This window comes from Oncorhynchus tshawytscha, linkage group LG17 (genome assembly GCF_018296145.1).
Source record: "Oncorhynchus tshawytscha isolate Ot180627B linkage group LG17, Otsh_v2.0, whole genome shotgun sequence".
NCBI lineage: Eukaryota > Metazoa > Chordata > Actinopteri > Salmoniformes > Salmonidae > Oncorhynchus > Oncorhynchus tshawytscha.
This window is the reverse complement of record NC_056445.1, coordinates 4162461-4186107: the sequence shown is the minus strand read 5'-3', so window position 1 is coordinate 4186107 and position 23647 is coordinate 4162461. Positions and strand designations below refer to the sequence as shown.

The window sequence follows — 23647 nt, the reverse complement described above, 5'->3', positions numbered from 1 at the left end:
TGGTAGGTTTATTTGAACAGTGAGAGGCAGAATAACAACAACAAAATCCAGAAAAACGCATGTCAAAAATGTTATAAATTGATTTGCATTTTAATGAGGGAAATAAGTATTTGACCCCTCTGCAAAACAAGACTTAGTACTTGGTGGCAAAACCCTTGTTGGCAATCCCAGAGGTCAGACGTTTCTTGTAGTTGGCCACCAGGTTTGCACACATCTCGGGAGGGATTTTGTCCCACTCCTCTTTGCAGATCTTCTCCAAGTCATTAAGGTATCGAGGCTGAATTTTGGCAACTCAAACCTTCAGCTCCCTCCACAAATTTTCTATGGGATTAAGGTCTGGAGACTGGCTAGGCCACTCCAGGACCTTAATGTGCTTCTTCTTGAGCCACTCCTTTGTTACCTTGGCCGTGTGTTTTGGGTCATTGTCATGCTGGAATACCCATCCACAACCCATTTTCAATGCCCTGGCTGAGGCAAGGAGGTTCTCACCCAAGATTTGACAGTACATGGCCCCGTCCATCGTCCCTTTGATGCGGTGAAGTTGTCCTGTCCCCTTAGCAGAAAAACACCCCAAAGCATAATGTTTCCACCTCCATTTTTGACGGTGGGGATGGTGTTCTTGGGGTCATAGGCAGCACTCATCCTCCTCCAAACAGAGTGAGTTGAGTTGATGCCAAATAGCTCCATTTTGGTCTAATCTGACCACAACACTTTCACCCAGTTGTCCTCTGAATCATTCAGATGTTCATTGGCAAACTTCAGACGGGTATGTATACTGTATGTGCTTTCTTGAGCAAGGGGACCTTGCGGGCACTGCAGGATTTCAGTCCTTCATGGCGTAGTGTGTTACCAATTGCGTAGTGTGTTACCAATTGTTTTCTTGGTGACTATGGTCCCAGCTGCCTTGAGATCATTGACAAGATCCTCCTGTGTAGTTCTGGGCTGATTCCTCACCGTTCTCATGATCATTGCAACTCCACTAGGTAAGATCTTGCATGGAACCCCAGGACAAGGGAGATTGACAGTTTTTTTGTGTTTCTTCCATTTGAGAATAATCGCACCATGTCACGGCTGGCTGAAGGACCAAGGTGCAGCATGGTAAGCATACATTTTCTCTTTATTAAAAATGACGCTGACAAAACAAAGAACAAAACCAAACCGTGATGCTTTGGGCTATGTGCCCTGAACAAAGTCAAAGTTAACTTCCCACAAAACAGGAAAAGGGTACCTAAGTATGGTTCTCAATCAGAGATGACGATAGACAGCTGTCCCTGATTGAGAACCTTACCAGGCCAAGACATAGAAATACAAAACATAGAAAAAAGGACATAGAACATACAACACTTTGTTGTTGTTATTCTGTCTCTCACTGTTCAAATAAACCTATCATTAACATTATAGACTGATCAATACTTTGTCAGTGGGCAAATGTACAAAATCAGCAGGGGATCAAATACTTTTTTTCCCTCACTGTATATACGTCTAAAATCGGATAAAATCGGAACGTCTATGTTTGAGTCAAATATAGGCCAGTCCGGACATCTGTAGACATCTATGATTGGTTCAGATTTGTTCAGGACCAGACCAAAAGTCAACGTACATGGACGTTGAAATCAAGGCAAATCCGGACCAAAAAAAGCCTGCCAAAAGACGTTGCCTGATGTCAAATGCTTAATGGGCAATGTCCTCCTGTTGTTTTTGTCATCCATTCGTATGTTTGTTTATCCTTCGTTCTCAGGAGCGCCCGTCCTCTCCTCATCTGCCCAGACACTGAGGAAAACACAACAACCACCCTTCTCTTTCTCTCTTCTTCTAAACACAGCAGGCATCATGCATCACCATGGTTACAGACGTATTCACGTGTAGTCATTGCACATCTCACTGGTGTCCTGCACACACACACACACACACACACACACACACACACACACACACACACACACACACACACACACACACACACACACACACACACACACACACACACACACACACACACACACACACACACACACACACACACACGCGTTAACGACCTGTACCAGTCACAGCATTGACACAATACATGATTTACCATTCTTTTCTATTGGGCACAAAATAACCTGAAACACAATCAACACAAACAGTACATTTATAGAAAAAGTTTGCACAGTCACAACTTTGTACAGTCACAAGCTTAATGTAGTCATTGCGTGCAAGGAATATGGGACCAAAGATGTAACTTTTTACTACTTTAATACACAAGTTAATTTGTCCCAGTACTTTTGGTCCCCTAAAATGGGGGGACTATGTACAAAAAGTGCTGTAATTTCCAAATGGTTCACCCGATATGGATCATAATTCCCTCAAATTAAAGCTGACCGCCTGCACTTTAACGTCATACTCATTGATTCATTTCAAATGCAAATTGCTTGAATACAGAGCCAAAATAACAAAACATTTGTCACTGTCCCTATACTTTTGGAGCTCAATGTGACTATGAATGACATGCATGTAAAGTATGTGGTACAGTACAGTGTGTGATCTTGGCTGTGTAAAGGCAGATTGTTGAGTGAAGGATAAATGAATGAGACTATATAATGTATTGTGTCAGACACAGACCTTGTGCCACCTGCCTGCCTGCTGTAACCGTCGCACTCTGATGACATTCATCATATGGATAAGCCTGTGATGACCAGGGGGCAGCATGGTTAGTGTATTTTAGCAGTGTACTACATAGGGAATAGGGTGCCATTTGAGAAACTGCCGTAGTTTGCCATTATAATTGCTATTGGCCTAACTCAGGGATTGGCATGGCAACGCTGGGCCTGGAGAGCTGTATACAATGTGTATAGTCTGTTCTCCAAGCATAGCACTAACACACCTGATTAAACTAGTCAACTAAACATTGCCTTCTATTTAGATCATGATTAGTTTAATCAAGTGTGTAAGTGTTGGGCTGGAACAAAAGCCTGCACAAACTTCAGACCTCCAGAACCGGAAGTGGCAGTTTACATGGATTTTTTTGTAAGGTTTTAAAAAAACAGATTCACCCCCTTTTTGAGTGTTATATTGTTTTTGTGCATCTCTGAGTGATGTTCTGTCGATTCCCAGGTTCATTTCATGTGCATCTGAGCTATTGCCCCTCAAGCAGACAGAAATTCGGCAGGTATGAAGTAGCATTGTGAAAAGCCGCTCTCACTACACTGGATGTTACTAGGAATACGACTTTTAGATCACAAAAGCATCTATCAATGTCAGTTTTCAATACGGGACAATGTCATAACGTTGGAGGTTGTCTTCTCTCAAATGAGACATTGATCATATTTTGGTGATATTCCTACCTCGGGAAATGTGTAATTTAACAGAGTAATCACTTTAGTAATACAGTAGATCGCCTAAAGCTATCTTACCATGTAACATTCAACCTTAAAATTAGTAGCACATATATGTCCACATTGTGAGGTTACTTGGTCTGTAAATGTATTGTTATGTAATCATATAAAGCTTACATGTTCAAAATAGGCCAGTGGAGATCTTCACAATTGCTGTAATAGTATGTGCAGAATCTCGAACGGCATTTCTAACTTGTACCGAGTACTTTTAACGTCTCAAAAGCTCTGGTGAAGGCCGTGAGGCCGACACGTAAAGCTTATTAAAGAGCAGTGATACTAGCAAGACCAGTGTGTCTAACTTCCTTCTCATTTTATTCAACTGTTACCCACGCACCTGCAAAAAAAAGATAGCTCAGATGTGCGAGTGCCTTTTTGAATTTCGAATGTAATCTCAACTGAAATCCAAGCCATTTGGTTCTGCTAATAGATGAGGAACAGTGATAACACATCAATATGTTGTGTAATTCAACAAAATATCTCAATTGAAATCCTGTTGAACTTTACAATGGTTGAAGCACAGTGATAGACATTTGGGTGAAAACTAAACCAAAAATAGTTTCCCCATTGGATTAATTATACACATATATAGATTTGTTATCATTATTTAAGCAAGGAGTCATCATTGATACCAGGGTCTCTTTCACGAGGGAGTCCTGCATATACAATTTCATAGACATCAAATTCAAAGGTAAAATACAGCACGACAGAAATGTTCAAGAAAACATTCCTCAATAAGAATGTCCCCAGTCAATATAATGAACTGGCTGAGCGGCAACATCACATGCATTTATAATGTATTTTGTAGATGGTTCCAGTAATGAGGTGCTTTAAAACTAAAAGTGGATTTTTTTTTCTAGTTCGCCGGAGACCCGAGGAACCTCAAGAGTTAACCATCCTTGTGAATAGGTTTTGTATCTTATGTTATTATATTTTAATAGCGGAGTTAGGTAAGTCGGAATGTAGTAGAGCTTTGTAAACAAAAAGGGAATAGTGAAGAGATCTACGGGACTTTAATAAGTTACGCTTCTAGATAGTTGACACAACATAACATATTGGAAAATGGGACCTCATTCACTCATAGGGCTCTGGCCAATGGAAACACACTATATAGGGAATAGGGTGCCATTTGGGACACACTACAGCGGGCCTGACAGTCCAGTTTCAGATGTGTAGCTGGTCTAGTTTAGTTTCTCTAATTAACGCACACACTACAGCGGTACTGACAGTCCAGGTTCAGATGTGTAGCTGGTCTAGTTTAGTTTCTCTAATTAACGCACACACTACAGCGGTACTGACAGTCCAGGTTCAGATGTGTAGCTGGTCTAGTTTAGTTTCTCTAATTAACGCACACACTACAGCGGTACTGACAGTCCAGGTTCAGATGTGTAGCTGGTCTAGTTTAGTTTCTCTAATTAACGCACACACTACAGCGGTACTGACAGTCCAGGTTCAGATGTGTAGCTGGTCCAGTTTAGTTTCTCTAATTAACGCACACACTACAGCGGTACTGACAGTCCAGGTTCAGATGTGTAGCTGGTCTAGTTTAGTTTCTCTAATTAACGCACACACTACAGCGGTACTGACAGTCCAGGTTCAGATGTGTAGCTGGTCTAGTTTAGTTTCTCTAATTAACACACACACTTGCTTTTTAAAACATTCGTACAGCTCGAAAAAAAAAATACATACCACATCGAAGGACAATTAGTCACCACAAGCCAAGCTCTTTGTGCTAGGTACATGCAAAACTGATTAATGTTACTCAAAATTTTGGCCCATGTGTGCAAGGAATCAGTGTGTGTGTATATGTGTGTGAGTGAGAGTTAGCGAGCAAGCAAGTGATCAATCTGTGATAGCTAATATGGTGTGTGTTTCTTTGTCTGTGAACATGTGAGCGCTGTGCGTGAGACTGCGTGTGGGCGGAAATGTGTGTGTTTCCATCCAGTTGCGTCAGCGTGCTGTTATTAACGTGGTCAGACAGCAGGTCATTGCTCTCTCAGGGAGCACCAGCTCTCTTATCTGACTGGCTGCTCTCCAGCCCACATAAACTAAACATTATTAAAGATTAGTAAATGGCTTCAGCTGGGACTGCAGGTTGGCTCTGAAAAGCTATTAGTTCTCAACCAATATCTGTTTTGGATTTCAATGTTAGAGCCAGAGGGAGAAATGACAACTCTTTGCTGCAGTCTTGTAGAGATAGGGAGAGAATGAGAGAGAAAAAGAGTGAGCCAGAGAGAGAGAGAGAGAGCGAGCTCTATTTTCATGTAATCTGACCATAACACCGGTTACAATCTAAGTTCTCATGCGGTTTAGCAAACTCCCAGCATTTACTTTTGTTGGACGACATGAAAATAGAGCTCTTTGGCCACGACACCAGTGGTGGCTTTGGCATCTAAATAAGGATGCGTAAGCAGAAAGGTCAACAGCATCACAAACTTTACCCAGTACCAGGACATTTTAGCCAAAAACCTGGTTGCCTTTGCTAAGAGGCTGAAACTTTGCCACAAGTGGATATTCCAGCAAGTAAATAGCCCCAACAAACATAAAAATCCACAAAGAAATGGATAATTGACCACAATATCAACATTTTGCAATGGCCATCTCAGTCTCTGGATTTGAACCCCCTTGAAAACCTGTGGTTTGAATTGAAGTGGGCAGTCCATAAACTCAGACAAAGGATATTGAAAACATGGGTGCCCTATCATTTTGAGAAAAATAAAAACTTGTTCAACAAAATCTCTTTCTCTGAGAAAATGTTGTATAAAATAATATACTTAAAAAAAAAATGTAGCATACAATATAGCTCAGAATATGTATTATATATTTCATACAGTGTTTTTTGCTCCATCTTTAGCAAGGGTCCCAATAACTTGTGTTAGGTGCTGCGTACATGGGTGTGTCTTTTTCTGGGTGCATGAGGGTTTTGGAAAGCCAATGGGGAAGGTTACTTTTGGGGGTTGATTTCTAGAATCCACACTCAGCAATAGGTCATTATCAATAAAAAGTCGCATTAATAAAGTACAGTATTTCTCACATGTTGGTATTATGAGTTCATCTCTATAATTATTTTGTTGTTGTTGTTTATATTTTTTTAAGTATTGTTTGTGCATTGCCAGTCAGGGGTGCCAATAATATTGGAGCCCACTGTAGATGGCTATATGCAAATATTGTTTGATTTGCTTGCCATCTATACTGGTGATGACAGTAGTCAGACTGACAACTTTGACGAGGACTTGCCGATGTCAAATTCTTACCAAAAGCTAAATAACACGTTGTTTGCCTAGCTAGCTAGCTACTTGCCAAATGCGTCAACTTCTCTCACGTATCTGAAAATAAATAATAAATTGATGTTTACTGATCATGAAAACCGTACAGTTATTTGCTGTAAAACTCTGATGATAGAGCTAAATGTGGAATAATCGGAAATGTGTAGTTCTGACTATGCTCTTCAAGAGGTGATGATATTTAAACCAAATAGTTATAACATTTATTTAACAATCCCTTTGAAAACGGGATTGTTAATGGTTTTAACAGAGCTGGGGGTCTCCTTGCCCCCCAGCAGTCAAATCGAACGCTCTGCATTGTATTGTGACGTTTTCTTGAATACGACCTATATAAACAATTGATTGAAGGTTGGTAAATAGTATGTGTTCCATTATTCTGGAGGACATTAAAATTCCTTTCATTCATCATTCCAAGCCTTCATTTGGCAGACTGTGACCAATCAGTGTGCTCAGAATAGTAACTCACGGAAACCCATAGGAGTGGTCACCATCTTGTTCTGAGTCATGATCACTTTCGGAGTCAAAAAGCAAGCTGAGATCTACCGCTCTGAATTTTTTTTTCAATATGACTTACCACGTGTAAGCCTATGCAACATTAACCTAATAAAAACAGTTTTGTAGGAATGAGGTTTGTGCTGTAGGCCTAATACACAATCACAGCATATTGGCTATATGCTTGGCCTGCCAATGTTGTTCTTTCTCAGATCATATTATATTTCAAAACTCAAGCTTTGATAAAAACATTTATCAGTTGTTGTATCACTTGCAAGGCCTATCTGAGCATAAATTGAAATAATTAGCAAATAATTATGTTTTTAATTTACTGTACCAAATGGTACCTGTATTTGATGGTCAGTCTCAGCGAAGGGAGGGAGAGAGAGAGCAGCAGAGGGTCTGCCTCTCACAGTCCCTGCTCTCTTCCTCCCTCCTGTGAGACTGACCAGAGAGAGGGCCACAAATGCATGTTGTTCCTATGAACAGATGAAGTGAAATATTCCTAGATATTAAAATAGACACAATGAGCTGCAAAGAATAAAAAGGCAGGCCTGTCAATACACTTGGCTACTCATTCATTGCAGCTGCAGTGCTGTTTGTAGCATGAGTGGAAGTAGAGAGAAGCGCATCATATGTTTTGGAAAAGTGTTGAATAAACACAGTGTTGGCAGTGCTGAATAAAACTTAAACATGAACTTACTCTTTGCAGTATTCTTTGACAATCTCTCTCGGGTCATGGTTTTAAAAGTTGTGAAATCTCACATAGGCTAGTATCACACTTTGCTGTGGGGTCATGGAAGCTGTTGACACAATGATTTTTAGCTATCTGATTGGCCAGCGCAGTAGGCACACTTGATTTAGCTCTCCTGGTTCACCGGGAGGCGGAATCTGTCCCTTCAGACAAATTAAATGGTTCAAAATGGGAACACGTTGCCTACCCGGTTTGCAAAAAATAGCAGCGCAAGGCTTTGTCATTAGATATTCTACAGAAATGTTTGGTGATCGACTCGGAATGCCTTGAAGATCGACCGGTTGGTAACCACTGATCTAGGAAGTCTAAACGGTCTCTGATCAGACACAGGATAGATGAGCCTGCGGTATAATTGGTCTAATGGTGATGTCAGCAGGGGAACGGGATGATTACAGAGCCTAAATTATGTCCAGATGAGATGTTACAGTCCTGACGTTACGGTGATGACAGGGAGCGTCTCATCCTCTCTGTTCTCAACTAAGAGCTCCTGTCCTGTGTGGAGGATGACTTCCTATCACATGTCAGGGGTTAGGGGGTATATAGATCAGAGAGATGGATATAAAATAATTAAGACATGTTACATGACTGACCCCTATGTCACTTGTGATGTGCTGATGAGCTATACATAAGGTGTGGGTTTTCTAGATTACATTGTATCCTGCATCCTACGAGCAACCCTGGAGCTGTGTCATGTCTGATATGTAAATGCCTACACCTAGAGAACAGAGAGAGATATAGAACATGTCTGTTACATGTTACAGGCCTGACCCCTGTGTGACTTGTGATGTGTTGATGAGCTATATATAGGTTGGAGTTTCTTGTATGACATACTTTAGAATGATACCAATACTATACAACAGGTGGGTCTAATCCTGAATGCTGATTGGTTAAAACCGCATTCGAGCCGGTTGCCACCGGCTAAATCTATGATGTTGAAATGCCTATTTACTCTATTCCATCTGACTGCGCAATCCACTGTCTCATCAGCCCAGCCAAGCAACGTATAAACTTGATCTCCATTATAAAAAGCATCCAGACATTGTCTCATTCTTTTACACTAACATTTAGTTTTCAACAGCGGAGATTTGTATAAACCTTGCTGTCTGTCTGTCTGACATTTGCAACATTGTTTCAATTTTCAAATTCGATCTCCTGCTGTCCCATAGTAATGAACGTGTTGTGAGTCGGGACGAGACAGACAGGCAGGCAACGTTTCTCAGTTTAAATCACGATTCAGCTGCCATCATTTTTATAGAAAAAAAAATAATAAAGATATAACGAAACGCAGCTAATTTTCAGTCTTCCCAGCTTCAGTTTGAAGTGATTGTGTTACTGTATATGTGTTGTTGGAAAGCTCCTCTGAACAACAGTGTCCTGACAAGTAAGCACATTTTCTATGCCAGGCGAAATCGCGTCTCATCAGCTTATTGTTATTGATGTATGCAAATAAATGTCACTAGAAAACAGTTTATGGAAATGCAGGTACTTTGCTGTTATTCTGGCTGCACTTCGTCTTGGGCCTAACAAGTGGCGCAGCGGTCTAAGGCACTGCGTCTCAGTGCCAGAGGGTCACCTCAGTCCCTGGTTTGAATCCAGGCTGCATCACATCCGGCTGTGATTGGGAGTCCCATAGGGCAGCGCACAATTGGCCCAGCGTTGTCCAAGTTTGGCCGGGGTAGGCTGTCATTGTAAATAACTTAAGTTAAAGTTAAATGCATTTTTTAAATAAAAAAACACCCGTGCCAATATATCCTTCAAATATCAGCTTCTTGGGAATTATTACTTAAATAAATGCCTGCAGCTGGGCATGGGGTGGGGGTTTGGCTTTGCATCAGTTCAATCACTGTGGAGGGTGGAAATACCTGAAAGCCTCATGCAATGCATGAGGTTTACATGAGCAATACAATACCTGCAACATTGACTAATGTTTTATTATTGGGTAACATGGTCTGGGTAAAAGGGCCTGAGATACTAACGTTATCTAACTAACTTCATCATTAAAACGATGTCAGATAGTTTCAGTCAGGGATATCCCCCTGACTTTGTATAACATTTCCTTGATATTAAAATCAAACCATAACTCTAAAATAATGGTAGGAAAATTACGACTAAGAAATGGCAGGCTTTGAACATCATTTGATAAGGCGGGGGGTGTAACCGACAATATTTCCTCATAATGTTCCCCTTTAGTTTCTCCAGGGAGAAAGTGATTGTGAAATAAAGTCATGATGAAGACAATGAACTTTGTCATACTTTAACAACTGGAGCAGAGAAAAAGAAGAAGAAGTTCTACATACATTGGTATTTGCAGTTGCCATGAGATCAGGGGAGTCTGTTGCCTTGCCGACCTTGTCTCTAAGGATATGACCTATTCTCACAGGTACTATTTGACAAAGGTGAGCTCACATCAGTAGTATGCGTGTGTGTGTGTGTGTGTGTAACGTTCGTCGTTGGGAGAAAGAGAGGAGGACCAAGGTGCAGCGTGGTACGTGTTCATAGCGTTTAATGAAGTACAAGAACACTGAACAAAACAATAAATAACAAACAAACAGTCCCGTAAGGTGAATGACAAAAACACTAAACAGGAAATAAGTACCCACCACTCAAAAGTGAAACCAGGCTACCTAAGTATGGTTCTCAATCAGGGACAACGATTGACAACGGCCTCTAATTGAGAACCATACCAGGCCAAACACAGAAATCCCAAATCATAGAAAAAAGAACATAGACAACCCACCCAACTCACGCTCTGACCATACTAAAACAAAGACATAACAAAATAACTAAGGTCAGAACGTGACAGCGTGTGGCAAATGCATTTTTGTTCTCCTTTTCTGTGAGCTATGCTGGGTGGTCATCCACTCTTCTTCTAATCCCCATTATTAGGTGAGATTATGGTGTTCATAGTGACACGTTTCATTTAGACAAGTATTTATCCTCTCTACTCTATTGTCCCTGCTTTGTGCCCCCATGGGATTTGGAATGTAATATAGAGTAATTTACTCTTCACTGAATAACAGATACTCTTAAATAACAGGTAAATGTACATTAGAGGTATTGCAGGGGAGAGAAAAATAAGACTTGATTGTCCATTGTCATACCTTGAATGTTTTCACTCCCACGTCTGTCTCCATCTCAGCCCTGCAGAGAGGAGAATCCTTAGAGCTGACCTCATACACACATCACAGCCTGTGTTATTACAGCAGTCTAATGAACCAAATACACACCCAGTCCTCACATTTCTCCTGCCCTGGCACAGGCACTCAACACACACACACACACACACACACATGCAAATAGTTTTTTATTCTATCTTTGTGGGGACCTAAAACTTATTTACATTCTAAACGTCCCTTAAACCTAACCCTAAACCTTACCCTAACCTAACCCTAACCCCAATTGCAAACCTAACACTAAACCTAACCCCTAAGCTTAAAATAGCCTTTGTCCTCATGGGGATGTGGGAAATGGGAGCATTTTCCTTGTTTTACTATCCTTGTGGGGACCCACACACACACACACACACACACACACAGAGTGGAATCAGTCAACAACCTTCATTAAAGCATTTTTAATGAGGGTAAAACACTTCTTACCATTTCCCAGAAAGTCAGAATGATGACGTAAACCACAGTCAGAACAGGTGGAAATATAAAGGTGTGTGAATGACAACAAAATCTCCTAACCAACATCCATTCTGTCTGATTAGTTTCCATGGAGACCAACAGTATGTTTTGGTCCAGACACCTGTCTGAAGCATGGAGAGGGTGGAGGTCTGGGTGAGGATAGGGGTGTGTAATGCTTTGGCGAGGGTCGACACTGAAAGCCAATACCGACCTAGAACCAGACCTTCATGCTGAGAAATAACAGGGCTCACTCGTGCCAGATTATCAGAGGAGTGTGTGTGTGTGTGTGTGTGTGTGTGTGTGTGTGTGTGTGTGTGTGAGACCTTGCTCAGATTTGACTTTTTATTTCTCTCTCTCTCCTTTCAGGGGTACCAGGCTGGAGGGGGTAGACTGAGCAAGGGAGAGCAGCACAGAGCATTGCTCTCCACAGGTCCTTATAAAGGCAGCAGACGTTGGGTAAATGCTAGGTAGACGTTAGGTAAACTGAAACAGGCAGGACTCAATCGGTAGCTTTATACATAGCACCAATACGCCTCTCTCAGCTGGCACAGGCATCACTCAACATAGGGTACTGGGCAGGCATGGGGTGTGTAAGTGTGCGTGTGTGTGTGTGCACACAGGCATGCATGAATATGGGTGTGGGCAGGTGGATGTGTGTCGGTCTGTTTGTTTGGTTTGGATAGGAGTCAAGAGAAGCATATCTATATCAGAGGGATCAGCTCTTCCCTCTCTAGCTGTCAAATGGAGTAAATGGGTCAGATTCCCCTCTCACATGTCTTTTCCTGTACTGTTGGACAGATGCCTGCAGTGCTGGCTCATAAATCTTCTCAAAAGGTCACAGCACCCACTTACATTTTGTATGAAAGGTGCAAACCAAATAAGGTTTCTGATATTTACCACAGCTCATTGCTGTTTTCCCCTCAGAGGCACTAAAAACTGTCCTGGTAATTTCCCCGTGGGCCAAGTCCTCTGCCACCACTACCACTGACTCTCCTCTCTTGTTTCTTATTACACGTCTGAGAGGCTGAGTTAGAGTAGTGTTTCATCTCCCTGTCTGACCCCTTTCTACACTGCTGCATGTATCACCTGAGAGAAGGAAAAATGCATACCGTTCCATAAGTATATATTTTATTTTTCCCCTAATTCTTTTTTCTCTCTATTATTCTGGTCTTATTTCACTGCATAACTATGCTACTCCATTAAAGCATACGACCTCATTTGAAAAAGGGGTAATAAAAATCTATACTTTCAAGCCCAATTATGGGAGCTCAGGTAGTTCTTTACACACACACACACACACCACACAAAACTAGTAAAGTTGTTTCAGACGGGTCTCAGAGCCAACAGTGTCAGCCTGATCAAGTCTCCAAGACTTCCAAAGGTGTCCGCATACATAGTTTCAGTCTGCTCCTAGCAGAACTAGGCTAGGCGAAGCGACCGTCTGTGCTCTCATACTCCCTATAAAGAAATTTGCTTGAAAAAACAAGAAAAAAGCAGCAATATTGCTGTCGTTGGTCCCTCTTGAGCCATCATAGCAACAACAAAGCCAGAAACATTTCCTCAAAATAGAATTATTTTACGTTTTTGCCGATGAGGTCTTAGTAGCTCAATTTTACATCTAGTTAAGGTGCAGTATTTCTCAAGTTAAAAAATGTGCATGAAAACTACTCCCCGCTCTTTGAATGACAACAAACACTTAATGTTCCCACTCCTACTAGGGTAGTACCATTAACGAAGGGGCGTAAATTTAGGTTCCTGAAATTCGACTTGCCTCAAGAAAAACATTTGCATTCACGAACAGCCAAAAGAAAACCTGTTCAAAACGATCAAAGCAAACAAAATCGTAACCAAATGTTGTTTTAATATACAGTGGAGAGAACAAGTATTTGATACACTGCCGATTTTTTCAGGTTTTCCTACTTACAAAGCATGTAGAGGTCTGTAATTGTTTATCATAGGTACACTTCTACTGTGAGAGACAGAATCTAAAACAAAAATCCAGAAAATCACATTGTATGATTTTTAAGTAATTAATTCGCATTTTATTGCATGACGTAAGAATTTGATACATCAGAAAAGCAGATCTTAATATTTGGTACAGAAACCTTATAGTAATTTCTTTTTTTTTCACGTGAGATGGGAAAACTAGTTTTTTGAACATGTGCTCTTGATGATAGAATGTAAACGTTTGGTAAAATCAAACTTGCTCATTTTTACTCAGCATCACCATTCAAATGATATCACAAAACAAGTTTTGGCTTGTTGTTCCAAAAAATGAGCTCTTATGAAGCCGAATTAAGAAACCACTTTGGCCACCTTGTGTAGACTTGATGTCATTATCCATACATTTCTGGAATATTGTCAGGCATTACATGCATTTGAGCAACGATGTAAATCTATCTACATGTATTTGAAATACATTTTACGGGACATTAAAACTTCTTCGGGATCGGTGTCCCTTCCATGGGACGGTTGAGCTAATGTATGGTATGGTGGAGGACACGTTCCTCCATCGATGGGAGAGGGTTGGCAGCTGCTCCTGCTGACTCCATTTTTAAGGTGCGGGATTCTGTAACGCCCGGGGTGTAGTGGGGAAGAAGTCAGGCCCAATACGGACCCCTGCGGTTCGCCTTTCATAATATCGAGGAAACTAGACTTGACACCATCAGAAAGCACACATTGTGTCCTGCCTGTCAAATAGTTCTTAAACCATTTGCAAGACTCCTTATCCGGGCCCATTTCAGACAGTTTTTGAATGAGTAGGGAATGGTCAACGGTGTCGAATGCCTTGGAAAGGTCTATACATAAGGCAGCACAATATTTTTTATGATCTAGGCAGTTTAACACATCATCTAAGACAAGCGTAGTGGCTGAAACAGATCTATGTCCAGGTCTAAAACCAGATTGTTGCATGTTTAGAATACAGTTAGAAGTTAAAGTTCTTAGCTGGGAGTTGGTCAGGGATTCTAATATCTTGTCTCGGCAAGATAACTTGGATATTGGATGGTAATTATCTAAGTCAGAAGGAACGCCGCCCTTATCTAGGGGGAGGACATTTGCCGCTTGTCAAATCTTAGGGATAACATCAGTAGCAATTGTTAAATAAGAAATACAGGTTCAAGTTTCAACAATGAGTGGGGCAGAGAGCTCTAGTAAGACGGGGTCAAGTAAATCAGCCCCTGTGGATATGTTTTGCGTCGATCTTTAGCAAGGCACTTAATACATCATAGACAAAATGATTGAACTGAAAATAAAGTATGTGAGTCTGTTAGAGCATCATTCTCCACAATCTGTTTTGAGGTGACTAAAGGACTCCCTCTAGTGGAATGAGATACATTTTCAGAGACTATCATTGTAAACAGCTGTTATTAAAAGCATATCTACAGTATTTCACTTTTTAATGTGTACAGTATTGCTTACTAGGTGTTGTCCAATGAATTATGTATCCACTCCTTCAAATCAAATGGTGTACCTTAGCAGCGCTTCCCTTCCTTCTTTTTTTTCTACACTACAAATGTCTAGTTTGGTACAAGAGGCTGTCAAAACCTGCTGGGGCCACAAAGGGGTGAATCCTCAATTCAATAAATATATTGATATTGCTTTTTTAACCATGCATAGATAGACATCTATTTCTGAAATGTCTGAAGGACTGCCACAGACATAACCCACCAGTCACTCAACCCCAGCTAAGACAAAAGATGTTGCTCATTAAAATGTCTATAATATTCATTTGTAATGATTCGTGAGCGAGATTTAAGGCAGTTTAAGGTCTCTTATGCTGGCAATGGAACAAATATTCCATTGCCTGTAAACTTATGAGGAGCATTTGTTAGAATAATAGCTAAGAGAGTCAATTTTTCGGGGTGTTTAATCAAGTTGAGGCGAGTTAGTTTAGTTGAGTTAGATTTAGCTCCGTACAAATATCTTTCAGATTATCAGATGTTGGTGTCAACTTGTCCAGATTAAGATCATCCACTGTTAATAATTCAGATTTAGAATAGTTAGACAGCAGGTCAGACAATTTGTTAAGAGCACATATGGAGGCAAAGGGCAGGTGATAAATCCCCACGAGCTTCAGATCATTACCATGGCTCACATTTAAGAGATGACATTCAAATTGCTTAGGCACAGAGATGTTAATGGATACAAAAACATTTAACTTGCTCTTTATGCATATAGCGACAGCCCCTCTGTCAGATCTAAAAACATTCTAACAGGTCAGATACACATCAGAATCCGGCACAGACTTCTTTAGCCAAGATTAGGTTATAACCAAAACATCTGCGTGGGTTTGAGAAGCAAGAGTCACAATAAAGGCAATTTTAGAAATCAAAGATTTAGCATTTACATGAATCAATCCAAGGCCGCAGCTGCAGGATTTCAGATCAGAAGTCATTTCTAATAACGAACATGCCATGTATTACTAAACACCATGGGTTTGGCTTGAATACAACATACACGATTTAAAGCTGCAATATGTCACTTAGGAAGAAACCTAGAGAGGAACCAGGCTATGAGGGGTGGCCAGTCCTCTTCTGGCTGTGCCAGGTGGAGATTATAACAGAACATGGCCAAGATTTTCAAATGTTCATAAATGACCAGCATGGTCAAATAATAATAATCACAGGCAGAACAGTTGAAACTGGAGCAGCAGCACGGCCAGGTGGACTGGGCACAGCAAGGAGTCATCATGCCAGGTAGTCCTGAGGCATGGTCCTAGGGCTCAGGTTCTCCGAGAGAGAGAAAGAAAGAGAGAATATAGAGAGAGCATACTTAAATTCACACAGGACACCGGATAGGACAGGAGAAGTACTCCAGATATAACAGACTGACCCTAGCCACCCGACACATAAACTACTGCACTTATAGATCTGTCATTCTCATTGAATGCAAGTCTAAAAAAAGAAAGTGGTAGATGTGTTCTATGTGCGCTATTTCTATGCTTCCCGTTCTTAAGTTTAATTTACTCTCTGTTTTGTACACCGCCTTCAACAGCTGAAAAATACATATTTTTCGTTATTGAAAATATTTTTCACAGCGGTTTAGATGGTACAATGATTTTTTGATGTCTTGTTACATTTACTGAAATTAAGCAAACTACTATAATTTTTGCAACCAGGAAATGGTGGAGCAATATCTGCATATTGCACCTTTAACTCTGTGGCAGTGTTCCCCATTTAACTCTGAAAGTGTAAAATGCACACTGTTTTCACTGTACTGTCCCACTGTTCTGGTGTTAAAATAACACTTTTGAAAGTGTTAAAGATTGAACTATGTTGCAGTGTTCCCCATGTAAACTCTTAAAGTGTTCAAAGGAACTAAGTTGTGGTGCTTGCATAGCTTTACTGTGGAGTAGTACGCCACACCTACAGTGTGAAACATAACACTTGATTTAGAGAGTAATGTTTAATTTGTATGTTTCCCAGGGTGCCTTTTCTTTTTGAGTAAATTGAGTTAACACCCATGACTGTATTTGTTAACACCCAGAGACATGTTTGTTGAATTATTTCCATTATAAAGGTCCGTGCTTTTGCCAAGTAGGTACCTAGGGGAACGTTATCATTTAAAATGAAACCCTATGCCAATGCATTACATATATCATAAGGTCTTAATTATTAGTATATTAAATGGCCTAGATTATCCCTATCCAGGAAACTCCTGGATGACAGGCCACATCAGGTCTGCAAGTCACATTATGCTTGCTTGCAAGGTTATGTGTATTGGAATCCAGCCTGGGATAGGATATCCAACAGGTGGCATTTTTATTCACCCGCAACCTGCATTCAGATTGACTGTGTGGATTAAGATACTTGGTTAAAAAAACACTACCTAAATCATTTAAACCGGAAAAAACATAAATCTAACCAATTGATTGGATTAGATTAGCAGAATGTATGTTATATATCTTTGTGTAGCATAAGATTAATGAATATATCAATATACAGTACATGCAAAAATGCAGATATTTAAAAAAATCGACCTGCAGTAGAGCATGCTGGGAAATGTGATAATGATGGGCATGGTTTTGATGGGACTATTTTACTTTCCACAGTGTAAAACAATAACTCTAGCTATTAACACCAACACTGGAGGTTATTTTATACCACTGAATGTTAATTTCACTCTTACAGAGTGAATTTAACTCCTGAATCAACAGTAGAATTATTACACTGAAAAATCAACACTGGCCAATTTGCTGTGTGTCTGTTTTATTGTGTGTGTGTGTGTGTCACTTTTTCAAAGGAATGGTACTAGGAGGTGCTAATTTCTATCTGGCTGATATATCTCCTGTTCTTTAATTACGTCTTTCTATGAATAACAAGTTTACATTTCAGTTTCCCCCGTTAGTGACATGACTTCATGCTCTTCTCAGGAAAGGACTGTGTTGAGTGGAAGCCTGCCAAGGACCCTCCACCCCCTCTATACACATACACCAACACATGCACAAAATATGCACATGCATACACACACACACGCACACACACACACACACACACACACACACGCACGCACGCACGCACGCACGCACACACACACACACACACACACACACACACACAAACAAACTGTGGGTCTAGAAGAGTGTGCAAAGAGGATAATGGGATGATCAGGTGAGGTTCCTCAGTCTTTACTTGGTGCTACTTGTCATCAACACAGTATCCACTTACTCCACTGTTCTAGAGTTGTCCATGGATATACCGTATTGTATAATGTTCCGGAAAAGTTTCCGTCTTTCTTCAGTTACATTCAGCAGAAAAAACACACATCTGTAATTGCCGTATCAGGCCTGTATAGTTAGTTACCTCTTCCCCTTGACTTAACAAAATGACATCATTTTGGAATCTATGAGAATATCTGGCAGACTGTCCCATTTATTTTCCTTTGGTGGGGTGGGATGGGGGGGTGGACCCCCAACTCTCTCTCTCAATTTCCTTCTCTCTCCATCTCTCTCTCTTTACATCCTCCACCACTCTGTCTTTTTTTGGGAGGGGTGGGATAGGGGGTGGACTCACCCAACTCTCTCTCCCTCTTCATCTCTCTCTCTCTCCTTCATCTCTTTCTTTTTCTCCACCTCTTTCTCAATTACCCCCCTCTCTCTCTCTTTTAGGCAACCATGTTTTTATGGCAGGAGTCAACCAAATAAAAGCAGCCCCACCAATCTGTGGGGGAGAAAAGCCGCTGGTTCAATGAAGTGATCTATTCAACTCAGTGTTTCTCTCTCTTGCTCTCTTCATTAATTCCATACTGTCCTGCCTTTTCATCCTTTCTGTCTTTTGTTTTCTGTCTCTCTTACTTTTTATTCCCCTCCTTCTTTCTCTGGCTGGCTGAGCTCTGACAAGGGGATAGAATCAAGAGTTTGGGAGAGGAGAGGGACATTTGGGAGCGAGATGGCGAGTGGGACGGTGGCGTTGTTCCTGTATGGATTCCTGCTCCTGTCTCTGTGGAAACCTTCACTGCAAGGAGGTAGGACCCCCTTTACTATGGATATCTATGTATATACACCCCTGTGTTTCAGGTGCCCCTCTAACCTTGTACACACAAAAAAAGGAGGGTTTCTCAAGGGTTCTTTGGTAAGGGTGATTGTTCTATGTGCAATTATAATGAGCCTTTGAACTCTTCAATGGTTATTTACGGTTCACAAAAGGGTTGTTTGCTCTTTTAGTGATAATTAAAATGTAGGCGAGTTGGTACATTAGAATATTTTGGGGTGTGGTTTATGCACAGCTCTTTTTGTAAAACCGTGATTGGGAGTGTCATTCTAGTTTATCTAATGTGTTGTGTTACTGTATGAAATTACATATTTTGAATGGCTATGGCTAGTGACAGTGTCTTGTGTCAATTGTGAACAGTTGACAAAATCGGTCAGTGGGTCTTGATTCTTTCCACAGGGACCCCCAGCTGTTCCTGAGAAAGCTCATGTTATTCAACAAGTAAATTAACATAATAATAACGCATTTGGAATTTTAACAATATAAAATGGTTGACCAGAATAAAAAACCCTGTATGGTTCTTCAAAAGGATCTACAAAGAACCTTTCAGATTGAGAATGTTCTATAAAGAACAATAAAAAGATCTTCTATATAGCCCCCAAAACGGTTGTAACTGTAGCGGAACCCTGTTTTTGAATGGTTCTTTATAGAACCTTAGAAAAGGGTTCTTTATAGCACAGTGCAGGTGTACACGTTCCAAACGCTCTCCCTGCTGCAGGCACTGAAACCATAGTCCTGAAACCATAATCCTCCTCTCCCTGCCGAAGGCACTGAAACCATAGCCCTTAACCCCTGCTCGGGATTTTGGTTGTATAGTTCACCAGCCTGGTACGCAAGTACAAGGTACATGATGCTCCAAGCTGAGCATTAATCCTTGGTAGAGTCAAGGGTGTTTGAGTGTTTTTAGTTTAAGTGTTTTCAGTTTTGAGCGCTGTACTGATTTGCTCAAGACGTATTGATGTATTATGCTATTTTGATAGATTTGTTAAAAATGTTCTCAACATCTTTTAGATTTCAAAGTGTCTTTCAAAGTGTCCAACATTCTGGAGCTCTACTGTTCTGTGGAGTGACATAGAATCGGCCCGTGGAGCTGAGTGTATTTACCTGCTGGTATTCCCTCTAGGAGTGGGGCTTGTAGTTCGAGTCCCACTCCTCTCCCCACTCTGCGACCCGCTCCGCTACAGTACAGGCAGTTATATAATTCAGAATTACCCACGATGCCATACTATAGGTAGACAGTGAGCTGTCTGATGGGCTGTTGGGTTTTGTTTAGCTTGTTTTGATAGGCCAGCTGAGGGTTACTGGTTCCTATGATCTCTCCGCTCACTGGAACACAGGACTTAAACAGCTCTGAGAGAGGTCAAAGGGTGGAGGGTAATAACTATGTTTCTAACACTGTAATAAGCATGTAATAAGATCGTAATATCAGTATCTCACATGTTCAACCAAGGTGTGTGAACTGTGGAACCAACTGGAAATACTGTATATTCAGCTACTGTTGGAGGAGAACAGAAGTTGAATAGAAAATGCAACTTCATTATTACACACTGATTGAAGAAAATGGCAAATCTTGCTGGTCTTTGGTAACAGTGAAATAACAGTGAGGTTTGTGGTTCAGGCTTAAGTTTATATGGAGTGTAACTCAATGAAAGGAAATGATTTGTAGAGCATGGTTCAGGTTTGTATGATTGAGTTACTCATTGATAGAGAAATACTCAATATAGCATTGGGCCCCTCCAAGACTCTTACATCTATGCTGATGTGAGAAATCTGTCCTGTTCTGTTGAAACATACAGAACTGTCGTGTTCTTTTACAGACGATTCATGGCAGAAGGGAATGAGTAATGTTGTCCACTTCACAGATACTGAATCTCCCACTGTGGATTATAGCAACATGCACAACAATTCCTGTACATTTCCAACCCACTGGGGTCTTGGTTAGGTCCAATGTCAGAACATATCACTGGAGTCTCTGGTCAAAGTAGTGCACTTTATAAGGGATATGCTGTCATTTGGGGAACAACCTATACCTTTCCGCTCCACCGTGCTCTTGGTCAAGTCCAATGATAGAAACAGATGTCCCTCTCATGTTCAGTTTCCTTTGAACACAGACCACAACTCTCCCAAAACTAGATGCATCATTTCTTATTATCTCTGAAACAGTGAAGATGCTTTTGCGAGTTCCTCATGAGATCCAACATGGCATTGATGAATGACTGAAAAGGGAAAAGACTAAAGTGTAAAAATCAATCATATAACAGATGACAAAACATAAATCAATTCTTATGAAACTGCAGTTCCTCACAATAAAATGACAGCTCTTAATAAAGTTTGTTTAAAAAAAGACCAGCTCTATACTGTTAACAAAATGATTTGAAACTCACAGCCTATATCCCAAATGGCACCCTCTTCCCTTTACAGTGCACTAAGGACTCTGATCAAAAGTAGTGCACTATATACTGTGTATCGGCTGCCATTTGCTGATGTAGCTGATGTAACTGCACGAGGGGGGCACAACAGACTTCACTCCGTCGCGTCATCCCTCTAAGGCCTTTCTGTTAGCCTGCTAGCCCCGTGCTGCTAGCTGCTTGAAGCCACACACTGGACTTGAATGATCACCCGGCTATGCATGCCTTTCCCTAACGTCACCATGCCGTGTCGATTGCTGTTCTGGTTTGTAACAATTGTTTTACTTTACTGTAGAGCCTCTAGCACTGCTCAACACACCTCGGCTAACAATTTAGTTCCACCCCCCACACACGCAGTGACTTCACCTGGTTTAAATGCTATTTCTAGAGACAATATCTCTTTTCTTAATATCTCTTTCATTATCATATCACTATATGCACAGGTTTACCCCCACTGTATTCACATCCTACTATAACTTAGTCTGTACATTATGCCTTGAATATATTCTACCGTACCCAGAAATCTGCTCCTTTTTCTCTCTGTTCTGAACGTACTAGGTGTCCAGTTCTGTTAGCCTTTAGCCGTACCCTTATCCTACTCCTCCTCTGTTCCTCCGGTGATGTAGAGGTTAATCCAGGCCCTGCAGTGTCTACCTCCACTCCCATCCCCCAGGCTCTCTCATTTGTTGACTTCTGCAACCGTAAAAGCCTTGGTTTCATGCATGTTAACAATAGAAGCCTCCTCCCTAAGTTTGTTTTATTCACTGCCCTAGCACACTCCACCAATCCGGATGTCCTAGCCGTGTCTGAATCCTGGCTTAGGAAGACCACCAAAAACCTTGAAATTTCCATCCCTAACTATAACATTTTCCGACAAGATAGAACTGCCAAAGGGGGTGGTGTTGCAATTTACTGCAAAGATAACCTGCAGAGTTCTGTCTTTACTATCCAGGTCTGTACAATTTGAGCTTCCACTTCTAAAAATGAACCTTTCCAGAAACAAGTCTCTCACCGTTGCCGCTTGCTATAGAACACCCTCTGCCCCCAGCTGTGCCCTCGACACCATATGTGAATTGATTGCCCCCCATCTATCTTCTGAGCTCGTGCTGTTAGGTGACCTAAACTGGGACATGCTTAATAACACCCCGGCCATCCTGCAATCTAAGCTTGATGCCCTCAACCTCACACAACTTATCAATGAACCTACCAGATATAACCCCAAATCCGTAAACACGGGCACCCTCATAGATATCATCCTAACTAACTCACCCTCCAAATACACCTCTGCTGTTTTCAACCAAGATCTCAGCGATCACTGCCTCATTGCCTGCATCCGTAACGGGTCTGCGAGCAAACGACCACCCCTCATCACTGTCAAACGCTCCCTATAACACTTCTGCAAGCAGGCCTTTCTAATCGACCTGGCCGGGGTATCCTGGAACGACATTGATCTCACCCCGACAGCAGAGGATGCCTGGTTATTCTTCATAAGTGCCTTCCTCACCATCTTAAATAGGCATGTCCCATTCAAAAAATGTAGAACCAGGAATAGATATAGCGCCTGGTTCACTCCAGAATTGTCTGCCCTTGACCAGCACAAAAACATCCTGTTGCGTTCTGCATTAGCATCGAATAGCCCCCGTGATATGCAACTTTTCAGGGAAGTTAGGAACCAATTTACACAGGCAGTTAGGAAAGCTAAGGCTAGCTTTTTTTAAACAGAAATTTGCATCCTGCAGTACAAACTCAAAAAGGTTCTGGGACACTGGGACACAGTCCATGGAGAATAAGAGCACCTCATCCCAGCTACTAGCTACCCACTGCTCTGAGGCTAGGAAACACTGTTACAACCGACAAGTCCACTATAATTGAGAATTTCAATAAGCATTTCTCTATGGCTGGCCATGCTTTCCACCTGGCTACCCCTACCCCGGTCAACTGCCCGGCACCCTCCACAGCAACCCGCCCAAGCCCCCACCATTTCTCCTTCACCCATATCCAGATAGCTGATGTTCTGAAAGAGCTGCCAAATCTGGACCCCTACAAATCAGCCGGGCTAGACAATCTGGACCCTCTCTTTCTTAAATTATCTGCCGAAATTGTTGCAACCCCTATTACTAGCCTGTTCAACCGTTCTTTTGTATCGTCTGAGATTCCCAAAGATTGGAAAGCTGCCGCGGTTATCCCCCTCTTCAAAGGGGGAGACACTCTAGACCCTAACT

At 41.3% G+C, this 23647-nt stretch overlaps 1 protein-coding gene across 13 annotated transcripts in view; it reads left to right on the top strand.

Moving 5' to 3' along the window:
- Nucleotides 1-18669: 18669 nt before the first annotated feature.
- The window catches only part of LOC112216726 (fibroin heavy chain-like), a 60126-nt gene continuing 55148 nt past the window's right edge, over nt 18670-23647 (top strand). For 12 of the 13 annotated variants that reach the window (XM_042300037.1, XM_042300036.1, XM_024376758.2 and 9 more), the window contains exon 1: nt 18670-18991. In XM_042300037.1, the coding sequence (XP_042155971.1) occupies nt 18916-18991 (76 nt within the window). In that variant the 5' untranslated portion in view covers nt 18670-18915. The remainder of the gene's footprint in view (nt 18992-23647) is intronic. The other variant, XM_042300035.1, reaches the window with a different exon arrangement.